The 17,173-nt window shown below is 48.7% G+C and overlaps 1 protein-coding gene across 1 annotated transcript in view; it reads left to right on the forward strand.

Annotated features, from left to right (window-relative positions):
- The window catches only part of CPD (carboxypeptidase D), a 34,369-nt gene that overhangs the window by 10,057 nt on the left and 7,139 nt on the right, over positions 1–17,173 (forward strand). Inside the window, exons 3-14 of the mRNA XM_073315936.2 lie at positions 3,231–3,373; positions 3,914–4,083; positions 4,664–5,028; positions 6,455–6,646; positions 7,649–7,816; positions 9,162–9,271; positions 9,841–9,943; positions 10,544–10,686; positions 11,369–11,538; positions 12,206–12,517; positions 15,530–15,725; positions 16,235–16,370. Coding sequence (XP_073172037.1) covers positions 3,231–3,373; positions 3,914–4,083; positions 4,664–5,028; positions 6,455–6,646; positions 7,649–7,816; positions 9,162–9,271; positions 9,841–9,943; positions 10,544–10,686; positions 11,369–11,538; positions 12,206–12,517; positions 15,530–15,725; positions 16,235–16,370 — 2,208 coding nt within the window. The remainder of the gene's footprint in view (positions 1–3,230; positions 3,374–3,913; positions 4,084–4,663; positions 5,029–6,454; positions 6,647–7,648; positions 7,817–9,161; positions 9,272–9,840; positions 9,944–10,543; positions 10,687–11,368; positions 11,539–12,205; positions 12,518–15,529; positions 15,726–16,234; positions 16,371–17,173) is intronic.

Below are 17,173 nucleotides of genomic sequence, written 5' to 3' on the forward strand. Positions count from 1 at the left end.
TCATGGGAAGAGGACATAGTCATTATGGCATCCTTAGGGGCATATGGTACAGCTTCTTAGGCTAAATATATTGGCCCAGCAAGCTTTCCAGTGACTTTAGATTTTGCTAAAGAGGCTGGACTGAAGGGTTTTCCTCCTTGCAGACAGAATACATTGATGGTATTCATAATACTAGTAGGCTAGTCCATGGCTCAATTCCCACAGCCACCCACCTGTTGTGTAGTTTGGCAGGGGATGGGAATAAGAGCACAGTGGCATGTGTGCACAGATTTTGGAAGGAGGGCAGTTGAGTTCTGCAGTGCTTGTGCTTATCCCCTTATCACAGCAGGTCTGCTGGTGGGATTCTTGCCTGAGCTGGAGGCCGGGACACTTAAGGAGATGAGCACTCAACAGGTCTCTTCTCTGCGCCAAGGCTAGCCAGAACCTGTTCTTTCCTGGGTCTCATCCTATCATTTGGGTACTGAGGAGCTATTAACCCACATGAAGTGCTTTGAGTGCCACTCTCATCCTGGAGCGGTGCTGGTGGCGGCTGGGTGCCAGGCCTGGCAGGGGGGTCAGCTCTCCTGCTGCTGACACGACCAGGGAAACGTGAGTGTGTGTGTGTGGGGGGGGGACGGGACCGCTGGTCCAGCTCCTCAGAGACAGCCCTGCAGCAACTTCTCAGACCACAACTAAGTGCTTCCAGTTCCTCTAGCAAGAGCAAGGAGCACTGGTTCATTTTCCTGTTTGCATTCCACTGTGGTGCAAAGGGGAGGTGCCCCTGCTCAGCTGCGACTCCTGACATGCAATTGACACAGTAAGGAATGGAGTTCTCAGAAACTACCCTTAAATCCCAGACGTTGGCCCTTCTTCCCTAGCCCCTGCACTCCCTCCCTGTGGCCCTAGCCCCCTCCACCACCCATACCCTCTGGGCTGTTACTTCCACAGCCAGCCCTGCCCACCTGCTGCTACAGTCCTAGTGCTGGCGAGAGCATGGATTTTGTAGTGGTGTTTGGGTTCTGCCCGTGTTTTTGTTAACACGGATTTCATAGAGCCCTAATTATCCCAAAACAGATTAAACCAGCTCCACAGAATGAAAGTACGTTCTGTCTTAATTTCTGACACTTGTTGCTTTGTTCTTTGTGCTCTGCTGTGTGGTGTCGTCTGACACCCCTAGTCACAGATGTCTTTTAAATGCTTGGCGAAGCAGTGCTCGGGCTCTCTGCAAACCTCTGAATCCTTTGTGGAGCTGTGTGTTTTTCTGCATGTGATTCTCAGTTCCCTACACTGCAGATGTAACCTGTCTGCTTTGGTAAAGGGCTGTGTGAATGTGTAGCTAACACAATTAAAATTCCATAGCATGCAGTGGACTGCTTTGTGAGTCAGTTTTGCAAGAAGTGATGTGTTTAAGACCTACTTTAGTCTGCCGCTCTATTTTGGTTGAGCATTTGTCTCAAACTCCCATGAATGGCAGATGAAGCACTGGGTATGCCTTTTATGTCTTGATGTCTCAAATTCATAACTTCCTGCTATGAACAGATGGTTAACAACTGGCCAAGCATTGTTTTACTCCACATGGCATTTGCTCAAGGAAGCAGACTGCTGTGGGTGGCTTCTGAGCCTGAAGGTAGATGATCAACGCTGACCTTCTTTACTTTATTTTTCCTTCTTCTAAGAGCTGATGTCTGAGTCGCTCTTAAAAAACAAACAGCCGAACCCTTCAACGAAGATCTATATAATTCTTCCAGGTCTGTCTGCCCAGCTGGAGAAGCACCACGCGGTTCACTTGTTTCTGTTGAGTTTCAGGCTTGGGTTCTCATAACAGGGCTGCTGTAGTTCTGTTAACGCTGCGGCAGAATGTTAACTCGTTACATTTCCATTTGCTTAAATAAGAGACTTCTGGAAATATTTCCATATTGGTCTCCTCTTGTGAAAGCTTTTATTAACCATCTAAACTTTGGGTCATCTTTGATCTGACAATGGTCCTTCAAGGCATGTAACTTCTTTCCCCTCGTCTTATCCTGCTGTAAGAGCTCATCTCGGTGTTGTGAGGATTAATTAGCATGGTGTCTATGCTCTTGGCTCTATAACAGCTAGACTAGCTAATGTTTTGTGTTATACTAAGTAGAGTTAAGTGCTACACTCAGTGGTTTGGTCTGTCGGGGTGGCTTTGAAACCTCTTTCATGGACTTGTCTGGCTGTTTTGTAACATGCTGGTTACTGTTGAAACCTCTCGAGTGCTCAGAGCTGTAACAGTGAGGCGTGACCCTGAAATGCCGGAAGGGCTAGGATCTGTGTGGAACTGCTACAGTGCTTCGTTCCGTCCATATTGTTCAGGATGGAGAGATGAGTTGACTCTCACTGAAGTGTGGCCATAGGAACTTCCAAATATCCCCCCAACAGAAGAGACAGAGGTGCTTATTGGAACTAGGCAGCCTTTCGGACTCTTATCTGAGTGCCTGCGGCTGCCATTGCAAGGCAGGTGGAAGGTTACAGAGCAAAGGAAAGTTGAGCTGCCTCTAAATCATCTTAAGATCTTAAAACAAACTCAAGCCCATGCCCTTCTTCACTTTTCCAAATCCTCAGGGAGGTTTGGGTGACTTAGCTCTTCGCTAGTAAGCTGTCCCCAAATCCTGCTGGGTATTAAAGAAAGCAGCCTCAATTCCATTACATTTAGTGGGGTAGTGCAATTCTTTGGGCTGGGAGGCTACTAGCATCTAGCGATGACTTGGGTATTGTGCTGCAGTGGGGCTAATGCTGTCACAGCTGACCCCCCCCCCCATCAGAATGAAAGTTAGTCTGCCTGTTGCTGTAACTGCTCACCAGTGACTGAAGTGAGGGGTGACTGTGGCTTTGAGAAGGGTGGGAGGAGTGGGAATGGATTAAATGGCAACCTCAGATCAAGGGTATGGGTGAGAACCACATGGCACTTGGGGCAGCTCCTGGCTTTGGTAGCGCTGGGGGATGATTCTGCACCCAGCAGCAGAACATGGTGGGGGTGGCAGTTCTGAAAGCTGTATCAGCGTTTGTTGTTACTACCCAAAACCATTTCGAAAGCTGTTCTCCTGACCTGATACAGAAATAGGGAGCAAGGCAGACCTGCATTCAGCCCTGCGAGCCTCCTCCACAGGTACGTCATAGCTCCATGAGATGCTATTGGTTTGCAAGAGGGCTTCAAGGTGGGAGGTACTTCCTGAGTCTGGCATTTCACCAGCATTCTTCTTTGTGACCAATCTCCTCTCCTTCCCCAGGGGGGATGCAGGATTACAACTATGTTTGGGCTGACTGCTTTGAGATCACTTTGGAGCTGTCCTGCTGCAAGTACCCAATGGCGTCCCAGCTTCAACAGGAATGGGAGTATAACCGGGAATCTCTCCTCACCTTCATTGAGAAGGTAAAACGTGCTCTGTCTTCTCAGGAGGTCAAACGGGGTTGTGCACCAGAGGTACAAGGCCTAGGTGCACCTGACTGGCAGATCAAACCCCAGAGTACGGGGTATGGAGTATTTCTGTGGCCCTATGGCTAATAGCCTAGGTTGCCATGTGGCAGCTATGAGTTAACAGAAGTCACCAGCTATAAGGCAGCTTTGCTTCTCTGTGGTCCTGCTGCAGTGCCGTATCGCTGCTGTACACGGCAAGGCCTACGTAGGCAGGGTTGCAAATGTTGACCATTTTTGGTCCCTCTCCATGGGGAAAGCAGGCCTGCCATGGGGAGCCCAAGGGATTTCTGAGTGGTAACATCTGTTTCGTTTCATCCTGGGATTTTTTTAGTGCAGTGGTCCAGCCAAACTTCCCTCTGAATTACAGGCTGGTTGGGCACTTCTGCCCAGCTAACTCTGTTCTAAACTTATCAGCATTGGTGGTGATGGGGGAAGGCTCCATCTGTACCTGGAGTGATTTGCCTTGATCAGTTCCTGTTTGATTTGTTTCCCCAGGTCCACATGGGAGTAAAAGGGTTTGTCAGGGACTCGGTCACTGGGTCTGGCCTGGCAAATGCGACCATTGCTGTTGCTGGCATCGATCATAACATCACGGCAGGCAGATTCGGCGACTACCACAGACTGCTCGTGCCTGGAACCTATAACATCACGGCAGCTGTCGTAGGGTAACGTCTCTGAAGCAGACAGGGTCCTGTACTGCTACACATGCTCATTTTCATGGTCTGTTCATGCTTATGGGGTTTGGCTAGAAGCTGCTACTGTTGATTCTTTCCTGTGATGGTGCCAGGCTGCAGCTCCATGTGCTGACTTGTCCTGCATTTCACACTGAACACTCTCTTGCCCCTGGAGCGCCACCATTTGGGGTGGCACAGTGTGGGTGGGAGGGAGGCAGCATTAAAGCCTATAAAGATAGCATTACCTGATGGGTTAAAGCCCCTTCCCTTAGCTTGCTGCCAAGGCAGTCCCAGAGGGGCCCTTCTTGAGAAGAGTGCTGTAGGCAGGCGCTCTGCCTCTCGTGACTCTCTGGCAGGGCTGTCGTCCTCTCCGTTAAGGCAGGGTTTGGACTGATGGCAGTAGGATGTGACCTGACAGCGTGCTGGCTGGTGAATCTCTGGTGTCGCTTTTAAAGCACCAGCCTTGTTCTGTGGTGGTTGGAGGCAGTGCTGGGAAAAGAGATGGCTCCGGTGTAGCTTCCGGTTTCGCTGATCGAATCTCCTGTTGAAAGCAGACTTGTGTCTTTCTCAGCTATGTGCCACTGACTGTAGAGAACGTTGAGGTGGAAGAAGGAGCTGCAACAGGGGTGGACTTCTCCCTCCAACCGACTGTCCTGGTGCCTGTTCCCGCCCCTACGGCGGCTGCCGCCACTCCTGCCCCAGGCTTTGCCGCCAGTGCCGCTGCCCCAGCGAAGACAGCGAGCCCGACTTCTCTCCACCAGCCGCTCCAGCCTGAGGACTTTCGCCACCACCACTTCCCGGACATGGAGATCTTCCTGAGGAGGTACGCCAGCGAGTACACCAACATCACACGCCTCTACTCGGTGGGCAAGTCAGTGGAGCAAAGGGAGCTGTATGTGATGGAGATATCGGACAACCCAGGCATCCACGAGCCAGGTAACCGGCCAGCCCCATGAGATCCTTCCCTGACCTATTGCCTGCACACCTCCAGAACAGAGCATGTGCCAGGGCCTCTGCCTGGTGGGCTCTCGGGGTATGTCTGTGCTGCCCGCCAGATCAGTGGGCAGCACTCGATCCAGTGGGGGGTTGCAACACGTTGACCCCCCAGCGCGCTCTCGTCGGCTCCTGTACTCCACCAGAGTGAGAGGTGCAGGCAGGGTCGATGGGAGCGTCAGTGGTCAACTCGCCGTGGTGAGTCGATCTAAGTAGGTCAACTTCAGCTTCATTATTCACATAGCTGAAGTTGCGTGACTTGGATCGATTTCCAGCCCCCCCGCAGTGTAGACCAGGCCTCAGATGCCTTGGACTGTGGTGGGAGCTGTATGCGCAAACTGGGGAGGATTGGGGGATGGTGGTTCAGTCATACCCAGACGGATGGATTGTGAGCCCTGCCTGGCAGGGACAAGGTCACCTTGTTTGGAAATAACAACCTAGCACATTGTGGGCAGCAGTGCAATTTCAAGAGAGAGGCATGTGTAGGGAACGCTTGATTAAATGAGGATGCCCTTCCCAGTGGTTCTTTTGCAGCCCGTTGCACTGCTGGGGGGGGCCTTGGCACTGTCATGTCTAGGCTTATTAGTATTTAGAAAGCTTTGCGAGCAGAACTGTTTCCGCCTGCGCTCCTGGGTACGGATGCCGACTGGTGCCCTAGAGTCGTAGTGTGGCTGGCCCTCCCACTCACGTTCCACACGTGGCAGCTATAATACAAGCCAGACATTGCAGACAAGGTAGCCAGACTCAGATGCTCTGCACAGTGCCGCCGGGTGGGTTGCACACTCAACCCAAAGTATGAAACAAACCCGTTGGGTAGATTTCCTGAGCTTCCCAGGAAAATGGGGAGGGGGCCCCTGTGGGGGCCTTCCTTGGACACTGCCCACTGCATTAGCCCCTCTTAGTGATGCAGAACTCCTGTCTTCCTCCTCTGACAGGTTTCAGAGTAGCAGCCGTGTTAGTCTGTATCCACAAAAAGAACTGGAGTACTTGTGGCACCTTCGAGACTAACAAATTTATTTGAGCATAAGCTTTTGTGAGCTACAGCTCACTTCATGGGATGCATCCTCATCTGAGTCACTCAAAGGGATTCCAGGGGGATCTCAGTCTCTTTGAGCTATGCAAGGAACTTGCCCCTAGAGTGTATCTTCCCATGGAGTTGTCCTGTCTCAGTAGCCAGGCTGATGCCATCTCACTGCAGGAGGTAAACTGGGAGAGCGGTGACAAGGACTGCAAGTGGTTTCAGGGGCCCATCACAAGTGGGCTGGAGGTGCTAGTGTTCACACTGGCTTTACAGTGTGCGGGGTGTCAAAGCACTGCTGTTATAAGGAGAATGCATTCTTTCTGTTGCTGAAATGTCTGTTCTGCCCAGGTGAACCAGAGTTCAAGTACATTGGGAATATGCATGGGAATGAAGTAATAGGTCGAGAACTGCTTCTGAATCTCATTGATTATCTCTGTAAGAACTTTGGAACGGATCCTGAAGTAACAGAGTTGGTCCTTAATACCCGAATCCACATCATGCCCTCCATGAACCCTGATGGCTATGAAAAATCCCAAGAAGGTAGCTCTGCCCTTTACTAAACCGCCTTCATGCATGTAGGTTCAGTAGTGGGCGCTGGGAACTGTCTCAGTCATGGTGAAAGGGCCAGGAGCCTGATTTGTGTTGCACACAACTTTTCCTGTCCCGGACGGGCAGAGAGCTGGCCTGCTACATCTTTGTGGTAGGGTAGATCCACTTGTTCTTGATGTGCAAGGTGCTGTGCTTGAGTTCTAAGTGGCTGAGGTGCCCCTTATGCTTCAGCACAGCTGCAAATTGTCCTGCCTTAGTCCTCTTCTGTTGTAGCTTTCCCAAGGCAAATCTTTAAACAAAGAAACCCAGTATTGTCTAGACACAACTCGAGTGTGCAGCCTGTTTTGTAACATCTGTGCTAGGAGCCGGGCATTCTGAAAAGTGCTTTTCCAAGGATCATAAAATACAGAACCTTCTCATGAGGTTAGGATGGGTAAAGCAGCTCTGTGTGTGAGCTCTCTAAAGTTCGTAACTTTGCAGATTGGCAGGGCAAAGCCAGTTCCTCAAATAGTAGTTGGTCTTTACTTGGTTAAACTTCGATAGGCTGCAGTGAAGCTAGTTTTGAGATGTAAGCGCTGGGTTTTTTCTCTGACATCAGTCCATCTAGATTATTCCCCAGTTTAAACTGCACATGTCATCTCTCTGTGTACTGACTAATAAAATCAGAAACCTGGTGAGTGCAGAGGACAAAGGCTCATAATGGTGACCACTCCACGCGGCAGCCACCTCCCAGAGATATGCATGCAGGACATGGGCTCCCTACTTGGGGGAATAGATTGTGGGGGGGCAGGAAGCTGCAGGAAGCCAGCCCATTAGTATATCTCCTCAACTCCAGTGGGCTGGTGGAGAACGGAGTATTCTGGGTAAGGAACAGATGCATTGCTGTCTGTCGAAAGCAACCCCTTTTCCCCTTGCTTTGAGGTATACTGGTGATGGGTCTGTGCTGCTGGGGATGTAGGGGGATGCAGGCTGAATGTATTGTTTGTTGCTCAGGAGACAGAAGCAGCACAGTTGGCAGAAACAATAGTAACAACTATGACCTGAACCGAAACTTCCCAGACCAGTTCCTCCCAACGACCGACCCGCTGCAGCCAGAGACTCTCGCTGTCATGAACTGGCTCAGGGACTTTCCGTTCGTGCTCTCGGCAAACTTGCATGGAGGTATGTAGACAAAACTTACCTTGTGGGAGAAGGGGGTCACTGTGCCCCATTGTGGAGGCTGAGTAACACTGGGGGGCTTCTGCTCTGTGTCTAGAAGCAGCAGCAGCAGAAGTTTCTCTGTCTGGCCTGGCCTAAGGAATTGGCTTCCGTTGGCCATTAGCCAGGCTCTTCCCTAAATAGAGCAGTAGCGCATTAAGAAGGGGCCACTGGCAGAAGGTTACAGCCACTCACCCCTGGGGGGGACAGTTTGTCTGATCATCTTGAGGGGAAACTGTTACATTTGTTCAGAATCTGAACGATGAGGCACCCAGACCTCCTAGTGCCGAGGGCGGTAAGAGCACCAATAAATGAGCCACATTAAAGTCTCCATGGAATTAACTTCTGGGTGGTTCAGTGTTCTTCATCTTCAGTACATCTGCGGTGCCAGGCACTCAAATGGGCTGGATGTAGGGTGACCAGATAGCAACTGTGGAAAAACGGGACAGGGGTGGAGGGGTAATAGGTGCCTATATAAGAAAAAGTCCCAAAAAACAGGACTGTCCCTATAAAAGCGGGACATTTGGTCACCCTAGCTGGATGTCTGGTTTATGTATAAAATGAAGGGACCGAGAGGGAACTACTTGGCATCATTACCTCGCTGCATGGCTAAGCGGCTAGGTTCTCGATAATTTAATCAGTTGCCTCTTGGAGTGATGCTAAGTTAATAGTCACTGCATGCTAGCTTGTTCCCCAGACTTCTTGTGGCTGTAGCTGCTGGCAAATGGTGGTTCTGCAAGTACTAATGCACTGAATTCTTCAGTGCATTGATAAGTTGATCCAGACCTGCCCACAGTGTCGGGGTTTTTGTCCACTGGCACTGACATCAGGTGTCCCATAGTGCTCTTAATGCAACTTTGTAAGAATCTGTTTAGTTTATTCAAGACTTTACTTGTGCACAAATGTTCGTAACAAGAAGCCTTCCTAAGGGGTGAAGGGATGCAATATTCAGAACTGCTGCTGGTCAAGGATACCACGGACCCAAATTCCACTCCTTCTGTAAACCTCCTTGACTCTTGCTTTCCCATCTCATTCAAAAATTGTCCCCATGATCTGTGCCCAGCTTTCTTATGTGCAAGGGCAACATGCTTGGTTGTAGTGCTCCAGTTTCAGAATTGCTGTGACTTTCCTGGGGTAGGCACATTGTGTTAATTGTCTCCTTTATCTGCCTGGCTTAGTACTGCGGCTCACTCCATGCCTTGGCAAATACAGACTTGTTCTCTGGTGTTTTTTGGGAAAGCTTCCTCTACGCTAGGATTTAACGATCCATTATAAAAGCACACTAAGTAGAATCTTGTTTCCCCTGCAGGTTCTTTGGTGGTTAATTACCCTTTTGATGATGATGAGAAAGGAATAGCCATCTACAGTAAATCACCAGATGATGGTGTGTTTCAGCAGCTTGCACTTTCTTATTCCAAGGTAAAGCTATATTTAAAACAAAGCAATTGCACATTATGCTTCAGTAACTCCAAGTGACTGGTTTGCAAAAACTGCTGGAAAAAAACTTGTGTAGGTAATGTTCATGGAGTCTTGCCCTTTAAGTGTAATGTTGCCATCCCTCCCTGGGTTACAGCAGAACCAGTCTTGCGGGCGGCTGTCATTGCGGGAGCTAATTTCCAGCATAATCAGCCTGACAGGTGCTGTAGGAGTAGAACGCTGTTGTCTTATTTGGAAGCCATTAAAAATTGATTATGCAAGACTCTGGGCTGAGGGACTGTAGTACATACTGTAAATGAGCCACAGCGGGAGTCATGGGCATGACCAGACATGGATGGGCTTTCCATGGCTTTAGGTAATCAGCACTGGATTAGCAGTAGCTCAGAGAACTGTGCTGTATGTGGCTATATGTATTCATAAATATCCGTCTGTATTTAATGTCTGCTGCCGAGTCCAAGATTCCACGTTAAGTCCATTACATTTTAATATGCAAGTGTCACCACGGTACATGCAAAGTCCAGGGTTCATGTGTGATCACTTCTGTTTTTCAGGAAAATACTCAGATGTACCAGGGCAGCCCTTGTAAGGACATGTACCCCAATGAGTATTTCCCCCATGGCATCACTAATGGGGCTCACTGGTATAATGTTCAAGGTAAAACACCACGTGGGGAAGAAACTGTTCATGGCCTTGAGTGCGGTGGATTTCGAGTCTCAAACAATTTTTCCATATGAATGTATCTGTGGACAAGATTCTGTCTTTAGAATTTCCTATTAATGACCTAGCTCTCTTCCCTGGTGGATCTAGCCCAGAGGGACCTGGGCCCCTTTTATAACCTCTAAGTTGTAGTTGGACAAAGTTATTCTGGACTGGGTGAATCTGTGCTATGCCTACCTGTGATCAGGTGGGCTGTGCTCTCCTGTGTTTGCTTTTGGCTATTGGGAAGGAGGGTTTATAAAAATTTAACTTAACTTGCTACAGTCTATATTTTTGAGGTCCAAGTGTGTAAAATGTTTAGTTCAGGAATAAATCTGTCCTTCCTGCATCTTGACAGTTCTCTGAAGCCTGGGGGAGGTCTCGCCCTGTATATAAACCTCTTCAGTTTTCTGTTACAAGGCAGCATTTTGCTGTTAGAATTTCACCCTATGTGTGTCTGACTTCTCAAAGCTCTACAACTTAACAGCCAGGGTATTTTATGATTGTTGTAAGAAGATTTTGAGGTTCTTAATTATAGTTCTGTTCTTTCTGCCTTAGGTGGGATGCAAGATTGGAACTACGTAAACACAAACTGCTTTGAAGTGACCATTGAGTTAGGCTGTGTGAAATACCCAAATGCTGAAGACTTGCCAAAGTACTGGGAGCAGAACCACCGGTCTCTGCTCCAGTTCATGAAACAGGTGAGATGCTACAGTAACCAGCCAGCAGGGACAGAAATGCTACGTAATGCTTTACAGTGCCTCTGAAGTACCCCCTGTAAGTCTGTTCCCATTAGGGGATCCTGAGTGTGTCTAACTCTGGGCTCCTCTGCAGATTGGAATAAGCACTGCTGCCTGGCCAGAATGGGAATTGTAGTGTCACCAGGGAAACCATCCTGATTATCAGAAAAAACACAAGATGAGCTGTGAACACAGCAGAAATCGTTTATAAAAGCTTAAGCATGTAATGTATTCTCAGAAGCAGGCTTAAAAACTTTACCTGGGGTATCTCTGCCTTTCAGAAGTCTGGCAGAGGCCCTATACTGCCATGTCCCTGGGATTTGGAATGGGAGTGCTGTGGAGGCATTTTCAGACGTGATGCTAAATGAAGGCATGTAGCAAAGTACTGTACCCCTGTGTCTTGAGTGAAACAGTTGTGCCCCTCAGATGAAACTGACTTCAAACGGGGTATTTACAGGGTACGTTTGGAACTTGGGCCTGGATTTCCTTCACGTCCCGCAGGACTGGAGCTGAAAGGGAATGTACAGCTATTTGCTGCTTGTTGCCGTGACTCCTGGGGTGCATGGACATCACAATGCTAAGTGGTGTAAATGCCCCAGAGACTTGTCACTGAACAATGGTGGTTTTCTGATCCTCTGTCCAGGTTCACCGAGGTGTCAAGGGTTTTGTGCTGGACGCCATAGACGGAAGGGGCATCTCAAATGCTACTATTAGCGTTGCTGACATCAATCACCCTGTCACCACTTATAAGGCTGGAGACTACTGGCGCCTGTTGGTTCTGGGGACTTACAAAATCACAGCCTCTGCCCGAGGGTGAGTGACTGGCACCTTGGACAAAGGACTGATCTCGGACAAACCTTCCCCTAATTCAGCTGTGTTGCTAGCTCCTCTCCCCTGCGGCCAGAAGTGAGTGCTGGGATTTGTGCTTAACGCCCCCTAGGGGCCAGCCAACTAACTCTCCAGTAGAGAGAATTCAATCCACAGAACTGCCAACTGTGGGAGTGCTTGGCTCCTCTTGTGAGAATGATCCCAGGTGGTTAATAAGTGGGTATGTATTTAGGAGAAACTTAAAGAGAGACAGCTGCTCAAGAATAATTTCATTAATTGCTCTGGATCTGCCAAAGCCTGGTCACCATTCCAGTCAAAGCGGCCGTGATAGTCCCATCTGATAGCCTTGTACCATAGCAGCTGGACTGTTGAATTCCCCGCCCCACCTGCTGGTAGGAACTGTGGTTATATGTGGTGATCACTGTCTCCCACTCAGATTCTGGATCCTCTTCCTAGCATGGTATTCATAATGTCTTGTCTCAGAGCTGCCTTGCTATTGTTGGGTCTTGTTTTCCTTTACTGTGCACCTTGCCTTAGTATGTGATGGAGAAAAGGTTACAGTCTAACATGATGTCCAGTTGGGCAAGATATTGCAACAAATGGAGTGATTGAACTTACTTTCAATTTCCTTGTATGTCTTCTCCTCTGTCAGGTATAACCCCCTTACCAAGACAGTGAACGTCGGGGACAGAGGTGTGATGCAAGTCAACTTCACTCTTTCACGGACAGATTCCAAAGTTGAGGAGGGGAAGACCCCGGTCATCACCAATGGAGACACTAGCGATCCCTCTACCAAGGAGTTTGAGACCCTGATCAAAGACCTCTCAGCGGAGAATGGCTTGGAACGCCTCGTGCTAACCTCTTCAATGGACGTTTCTCCCTACCGCTACCGTCCATACAAAGACCTGTCTGACTTTCTCAGAGCCCTCAACTTGAACTACCCTCAGATCACAAATCTCACCAAGTAAGTGATGCTGATTCTAGCTCATGGCCTCCTAAAGGAACAGCCTGTGGCTGTACAGTAGCAACCAGCCTGTGATGTTCCTGCCATGAGTACGCTCACCACATTACACACACCGTCCCTGCCCGAAGGAGGCTAATCTAAGTGACAGACAATACCTGTAGCGGGTATCTGTACTGGATGTAGGATGAAGCTCTAATTTCAAAGCCATAGAGGTTCTGGGTTTTCACTGTAACCAAACCTTTTCCTGGGGGGTTTCAATCTGAGTAGAGGGCAGCTGTCTGGAAGGGGGAAGAAGACTGAAATATGAAGGGGCAAAGATGGGGGAATCCAAAAGGCCCTTTGGGGGAGGGAAGGTTGTAGGCAGAAATGAGCAGATACATTGTGTGTGTCTTGATGGGAAGCCAAGAAGCAGATGAGTAGGTATCTCAGTTAAAAATCTGAGTCCCTGACCAGCATTAAATGAGCTTTTGATCCATCACATGATGGAAACATCAAGGTCCTGGAGAAGAGCTGTATCTCTCCGGGTAAAGAAGACCCTGCCTCTGCTCTTGAATGCCAGATCTGTGTGTGCGTCTCTCCATATGCTCCAGTTAGTACCTTTACCTCTGCATTCCCTCCTCTCTAGCTCCCTCTGATCTTACCCAAATTGGTAGAGTCACTAATGAAAGCAATCAGTGGGAGGAGCATCCTGAATGGCACTGTCCTGCTCTGTCCCTCTGGTGTCCCATGCATTATGATCTCAGACATTCCTTTGTTCTTTCCTTTCTTTATGACCTTGTACGCTCTTCCAGATTACTCTTGCCCTAGAGACCACCTCTGGGTTACCGCCTTTAATCAGCCCACCCACTCGTGTTCCTCTGTTTGCTGTGGTTCTTCGCTTATGACTAGTGTTGGCAGATTTATATGCCTTCCACATACTGTTTGCCTGATTATGCCATGCCTGGCAATGCTAGTGTGTTGCCCACACTTACTCCAGAGCTGCTGTTCTCATCTGTAGCCTCTGAGCTTCCAGTTACATCAGTCCCTGGCTGTCGTCGTTGTCTCACTTCCACTTCTTTCATGAATGGCAGTGACCCATGGCTTGTGCAGTCAGCTGCAGCCTCTTCAGAGCATGAAATTTGGTTTGCGGTGTCCCTCTGTTCACTTGTCAGTGGGAAATCCAGTCACTGATGAAATGTAATCCTTGGGGTTATAGTCCTCACATGTCAAAAGTGGGGTTTAAATGGGCCTAGGCCACATCCCTTTTATACTGTATTAATTTAGTTGGCATATATGGGCTGAAGGAGTCAGAGGTGTTAACATGACCATGCTTGGCACCTCACAAACGTGCTGTAAATTCTTTTAAACTTTTTTTAAAGATACAGGAAAAAAGGAAAAACAGTTAAAGCATTTGAAATGTATAGGGGAGGGCTTTCATTTTAACAACATCCCTTGTTCTCTTACCTGTAGAGAATCTTGTCTGACCAGCTCCTAGAGGGCATTAAAGATAACTCTCCTGTTGGGGAAAAGAGAAGAAGTTAGTAGAGATAAGCTGGAGCTGTTAAAAGTCCAGTCCCACTTCCTAGAAGACCAAACAAGATGAGCACACATGAGGGAAGAGAAAAGAACAGCAGAGAGAAAATGTCGCTTCTGTCAAATTGTAACCTTGGTGCTAGAAAATCAGAGGCACATTGCATGGTCTTCTCAACCCCCCGAGACCTGGCAAAATGTTATCAGCGCTGGGCCATTTAGGACGTTTGATTTAGCTGCGTTTCTGGTCACAAGCTTACATCAATGTTGCAAAATATTGCAGTTTTGTCCAGATAAGTCAGACTTATTAGAAGGAAAAAGGAGAGAGAAAGAAAAGAGAAGAAATAAGGTAGGGGAGGAAATGGACACACATGGGGGAGGAGGGAAGACACAAATGTCACATCCCAAGTGGCATATGGGATCTGGCTGGAGCCTGTAGAGGTGGTGGTGTCATCTAGGTCCCCACCTGTCTGGTGAGGATGTCTCTCACGCTGCATCCCAGGGGACCTTAGGGTGACAGCCGAAGTGGTGAAGCTTGTTCTTTCTCCTTTATCTGTCAGCCAGCATTCCCCCCTGCTTTGCCTCTCTCATTTCTGTATTCTGCCCCCTACCTCCCCCCGCCCCCCAAAGTCTGTTTTTCCTTAAGGACCTCAGAAGGAGCAATGGGTGGAATAGCCCTCCTCTCTTGCCCACAAATTAAGACTAATTTCTGACTTTTTTTTTTTTTGGATTCATAGATTTTCAGTCCCACACCTTGATTTGAACAGTCCTTGAATTATGAGCAGGCTCTTTGCTTGGGCTGATTCAGTCTTTGACTCCCTTTTGCACCTTTTCATTTGTTGTAGGCCACTGTGGGTGGGATGATCTGTTTATTGGCCCAGCTTCTGTTGGTGAGAGATACCAGCTTTTGAGCCATGCTGAGCTCTTCCAGAGGTGACCTCTGTAAGCTTGAAAGCTGGTCTCTCACTGATAGTGTGTCCAATGAAAGATGTGACCTCCCCCACCTTGTCTCTATTGTCCAGGGGCCAACATGCTACAACATGGGTTATTCTAATGCTTTTGTGAACTTTGTGGGCCCGGACTGTGAGAAGGGACTGAAACGTGACCTTTTATCATAACATCCCCCTTCATCAGTTCTGATTGCTTGTTCACAAATACTTGTCATCTCCAAATCAGCTATTTCACTAGCTTTCCACATACCCGGCTTTGACATTCTCCATGTGTCAGATACTGCTGGAATAGGTTAAATTATCCTTTTGCTCTTACGCATATGTGCAAGTTGGTGAGTAACTTGAAGCCAAAGTTCTGTATGAACGCTGGCTAGGCAGGACGTTTACTGTTGTAGTCCCTTCCCTCTGTGTTACAGGGAATTCTCCTTTGTCCCTTTCTGTTGGGCAGCAGCTTTGCCCCCGTCCAGCCCCTTGTTGACCTGTGCAAAGGCCAGGCCAGAGGTGGTTCTTCAGCCATAAATAATCAGCGCTTCTGTTTCTCATCTGTTGTCAGCTTGGGTCACAGTGTTGAGTACCGTCAAATGTGGTCCCTCGAAATATCCAACAAACCCAACCAGTCTGAGCCTGAGGAGCCGAAGATCCGCTTTGTTGCTGGTATCCATGGAAATGCCCCGGTTGGCACAGAACTGCTCCTGGCGTTGGCAGAGTTCCTTTGTATGAACTACAAAAAGAACGCAGCCATCACCAAGGTAAGGAGCCAGCGTCTGTGACACCCTCCCCACCCGCCATGGGGCCCTAACTTGAACAAAGAGTGGTTACCGCCGAAAACCATCCTCTTCTTCATGCAGGGCTGTGGGTTATATGAAATCCAGATGACTTGGCGCGGGGTGTCTGAGGACAATGTAAACTCTGTTGGGGCCCAACCATGTGTGGTGGTGGGAAGGCTCCTGCAAAGATCATGGGAGTTGATGGTGGGTGGGTCATTCAGGTGTCCCAACCTCACTGTTGTGAGGCAGCTGGCAGCACAGGGGTTGCAGCAGCTGGCCTGGGTCTGCAGACCCCTGTCCCTGCCAGCTGGGGCACAATGGTGAAAACCCAAGGCTAACTCTTCTGCAGTGCTTCTTGGCACCTGAACAAGTGAAGGTGCAGGGAATTCTTCAGGGTCTGTCGACGTACTGGCTTTAAGATACTGGGTTTGTCTCTGAGGGAGGGGGGAGTCTGCCGAGCATGTTGAACTTAAGCTTCTCTCTGTGTGTAGCTCATTGACAGGACAAGAATTGTGATTGTGCCTTCCCTAAATCCAGATGGGCGCGAGATTGCTCAGGAGAAAGACTGCACGTCTAAGACTGGACAAACCAATGCTCACGGCAAAGATCTGGACACAGACTTCACAAGTAAAGCTAGTTAACGTTTAATCTCTTGGCAAAAACCAGCACAGTGGTGAACTGATCGCCCTGATAACCACTCTCGACTTGGTGTCAGTCATGTTGTTGTAAGGTCCAGCACCACTGACCTCTTCAGTTATGCCTCAGTTATTCTAACTAGCTGGGATATCATGATGATCTTAGAGTTGAGACAGGTTACAGAGGGTAACTGTAAATACCTTTTTTTTGCAAGGAAAGGAAAATCCTAGTTCATGATACTCTCTAGCAGAATCTAGAGATCAGACACCCCTAATGACTGATAGTGACTTCATGGTTGGGAGGGGGGTGGGGGGGTGGAGGATCTTTTAAACCCAGAAGCTCTCCTCCTTTTTGCTGCCATCCTCCTCCTCCATTATCTTGAGCTATTACATTGGAACACCACAAGGCTGTTCCTGACAAATGTTTTGGCTGGCTTTGTTGCCTGGGAATGCGTGAAGCACTGATTTGTGGGAACAATGGCATCAGTTATGTGACTGAAGTGGTGATAACGTGCAAGAATTGCTCCCTAGATCATGGTGGGAAATAGTGACCTGCAAGGTCTATTGGAGGTGGTGGATGAATGCAGCCACTGACTGCCGTTAATTGACTATCTTGAGTGGCCATGTGTCTTTTTAAATGTTGTCAAGTGCCACTTGTTATGGCAGTGGTCCCCCAGAAATGCCTTTCTAATCACTTGCAGATGGCGTCAGTACAAACACGAGCCAAGAGTGTATTTCTGGAAGCCTTTACCATCACAGAGGGAAAGTCTTCTGCTGAGCTCTCGTGACTTCCTT

The sequence above is a fragment of the Lepidochelys kempii genome, chromosome 17 (assembly GCF_965140285.1).
Source record: "Lepidochelys kempii isolate rLepKem1 chromosome 17, rLepKem1.hap1, whole genome shotgun sequence".
In the NCBI taxonomy this organism is placed as follows: Eukaryota; Metazoa; Chordata; order Testudines; family Cheloniidae; genus Lepidochelys; species Lepidochelys kempii.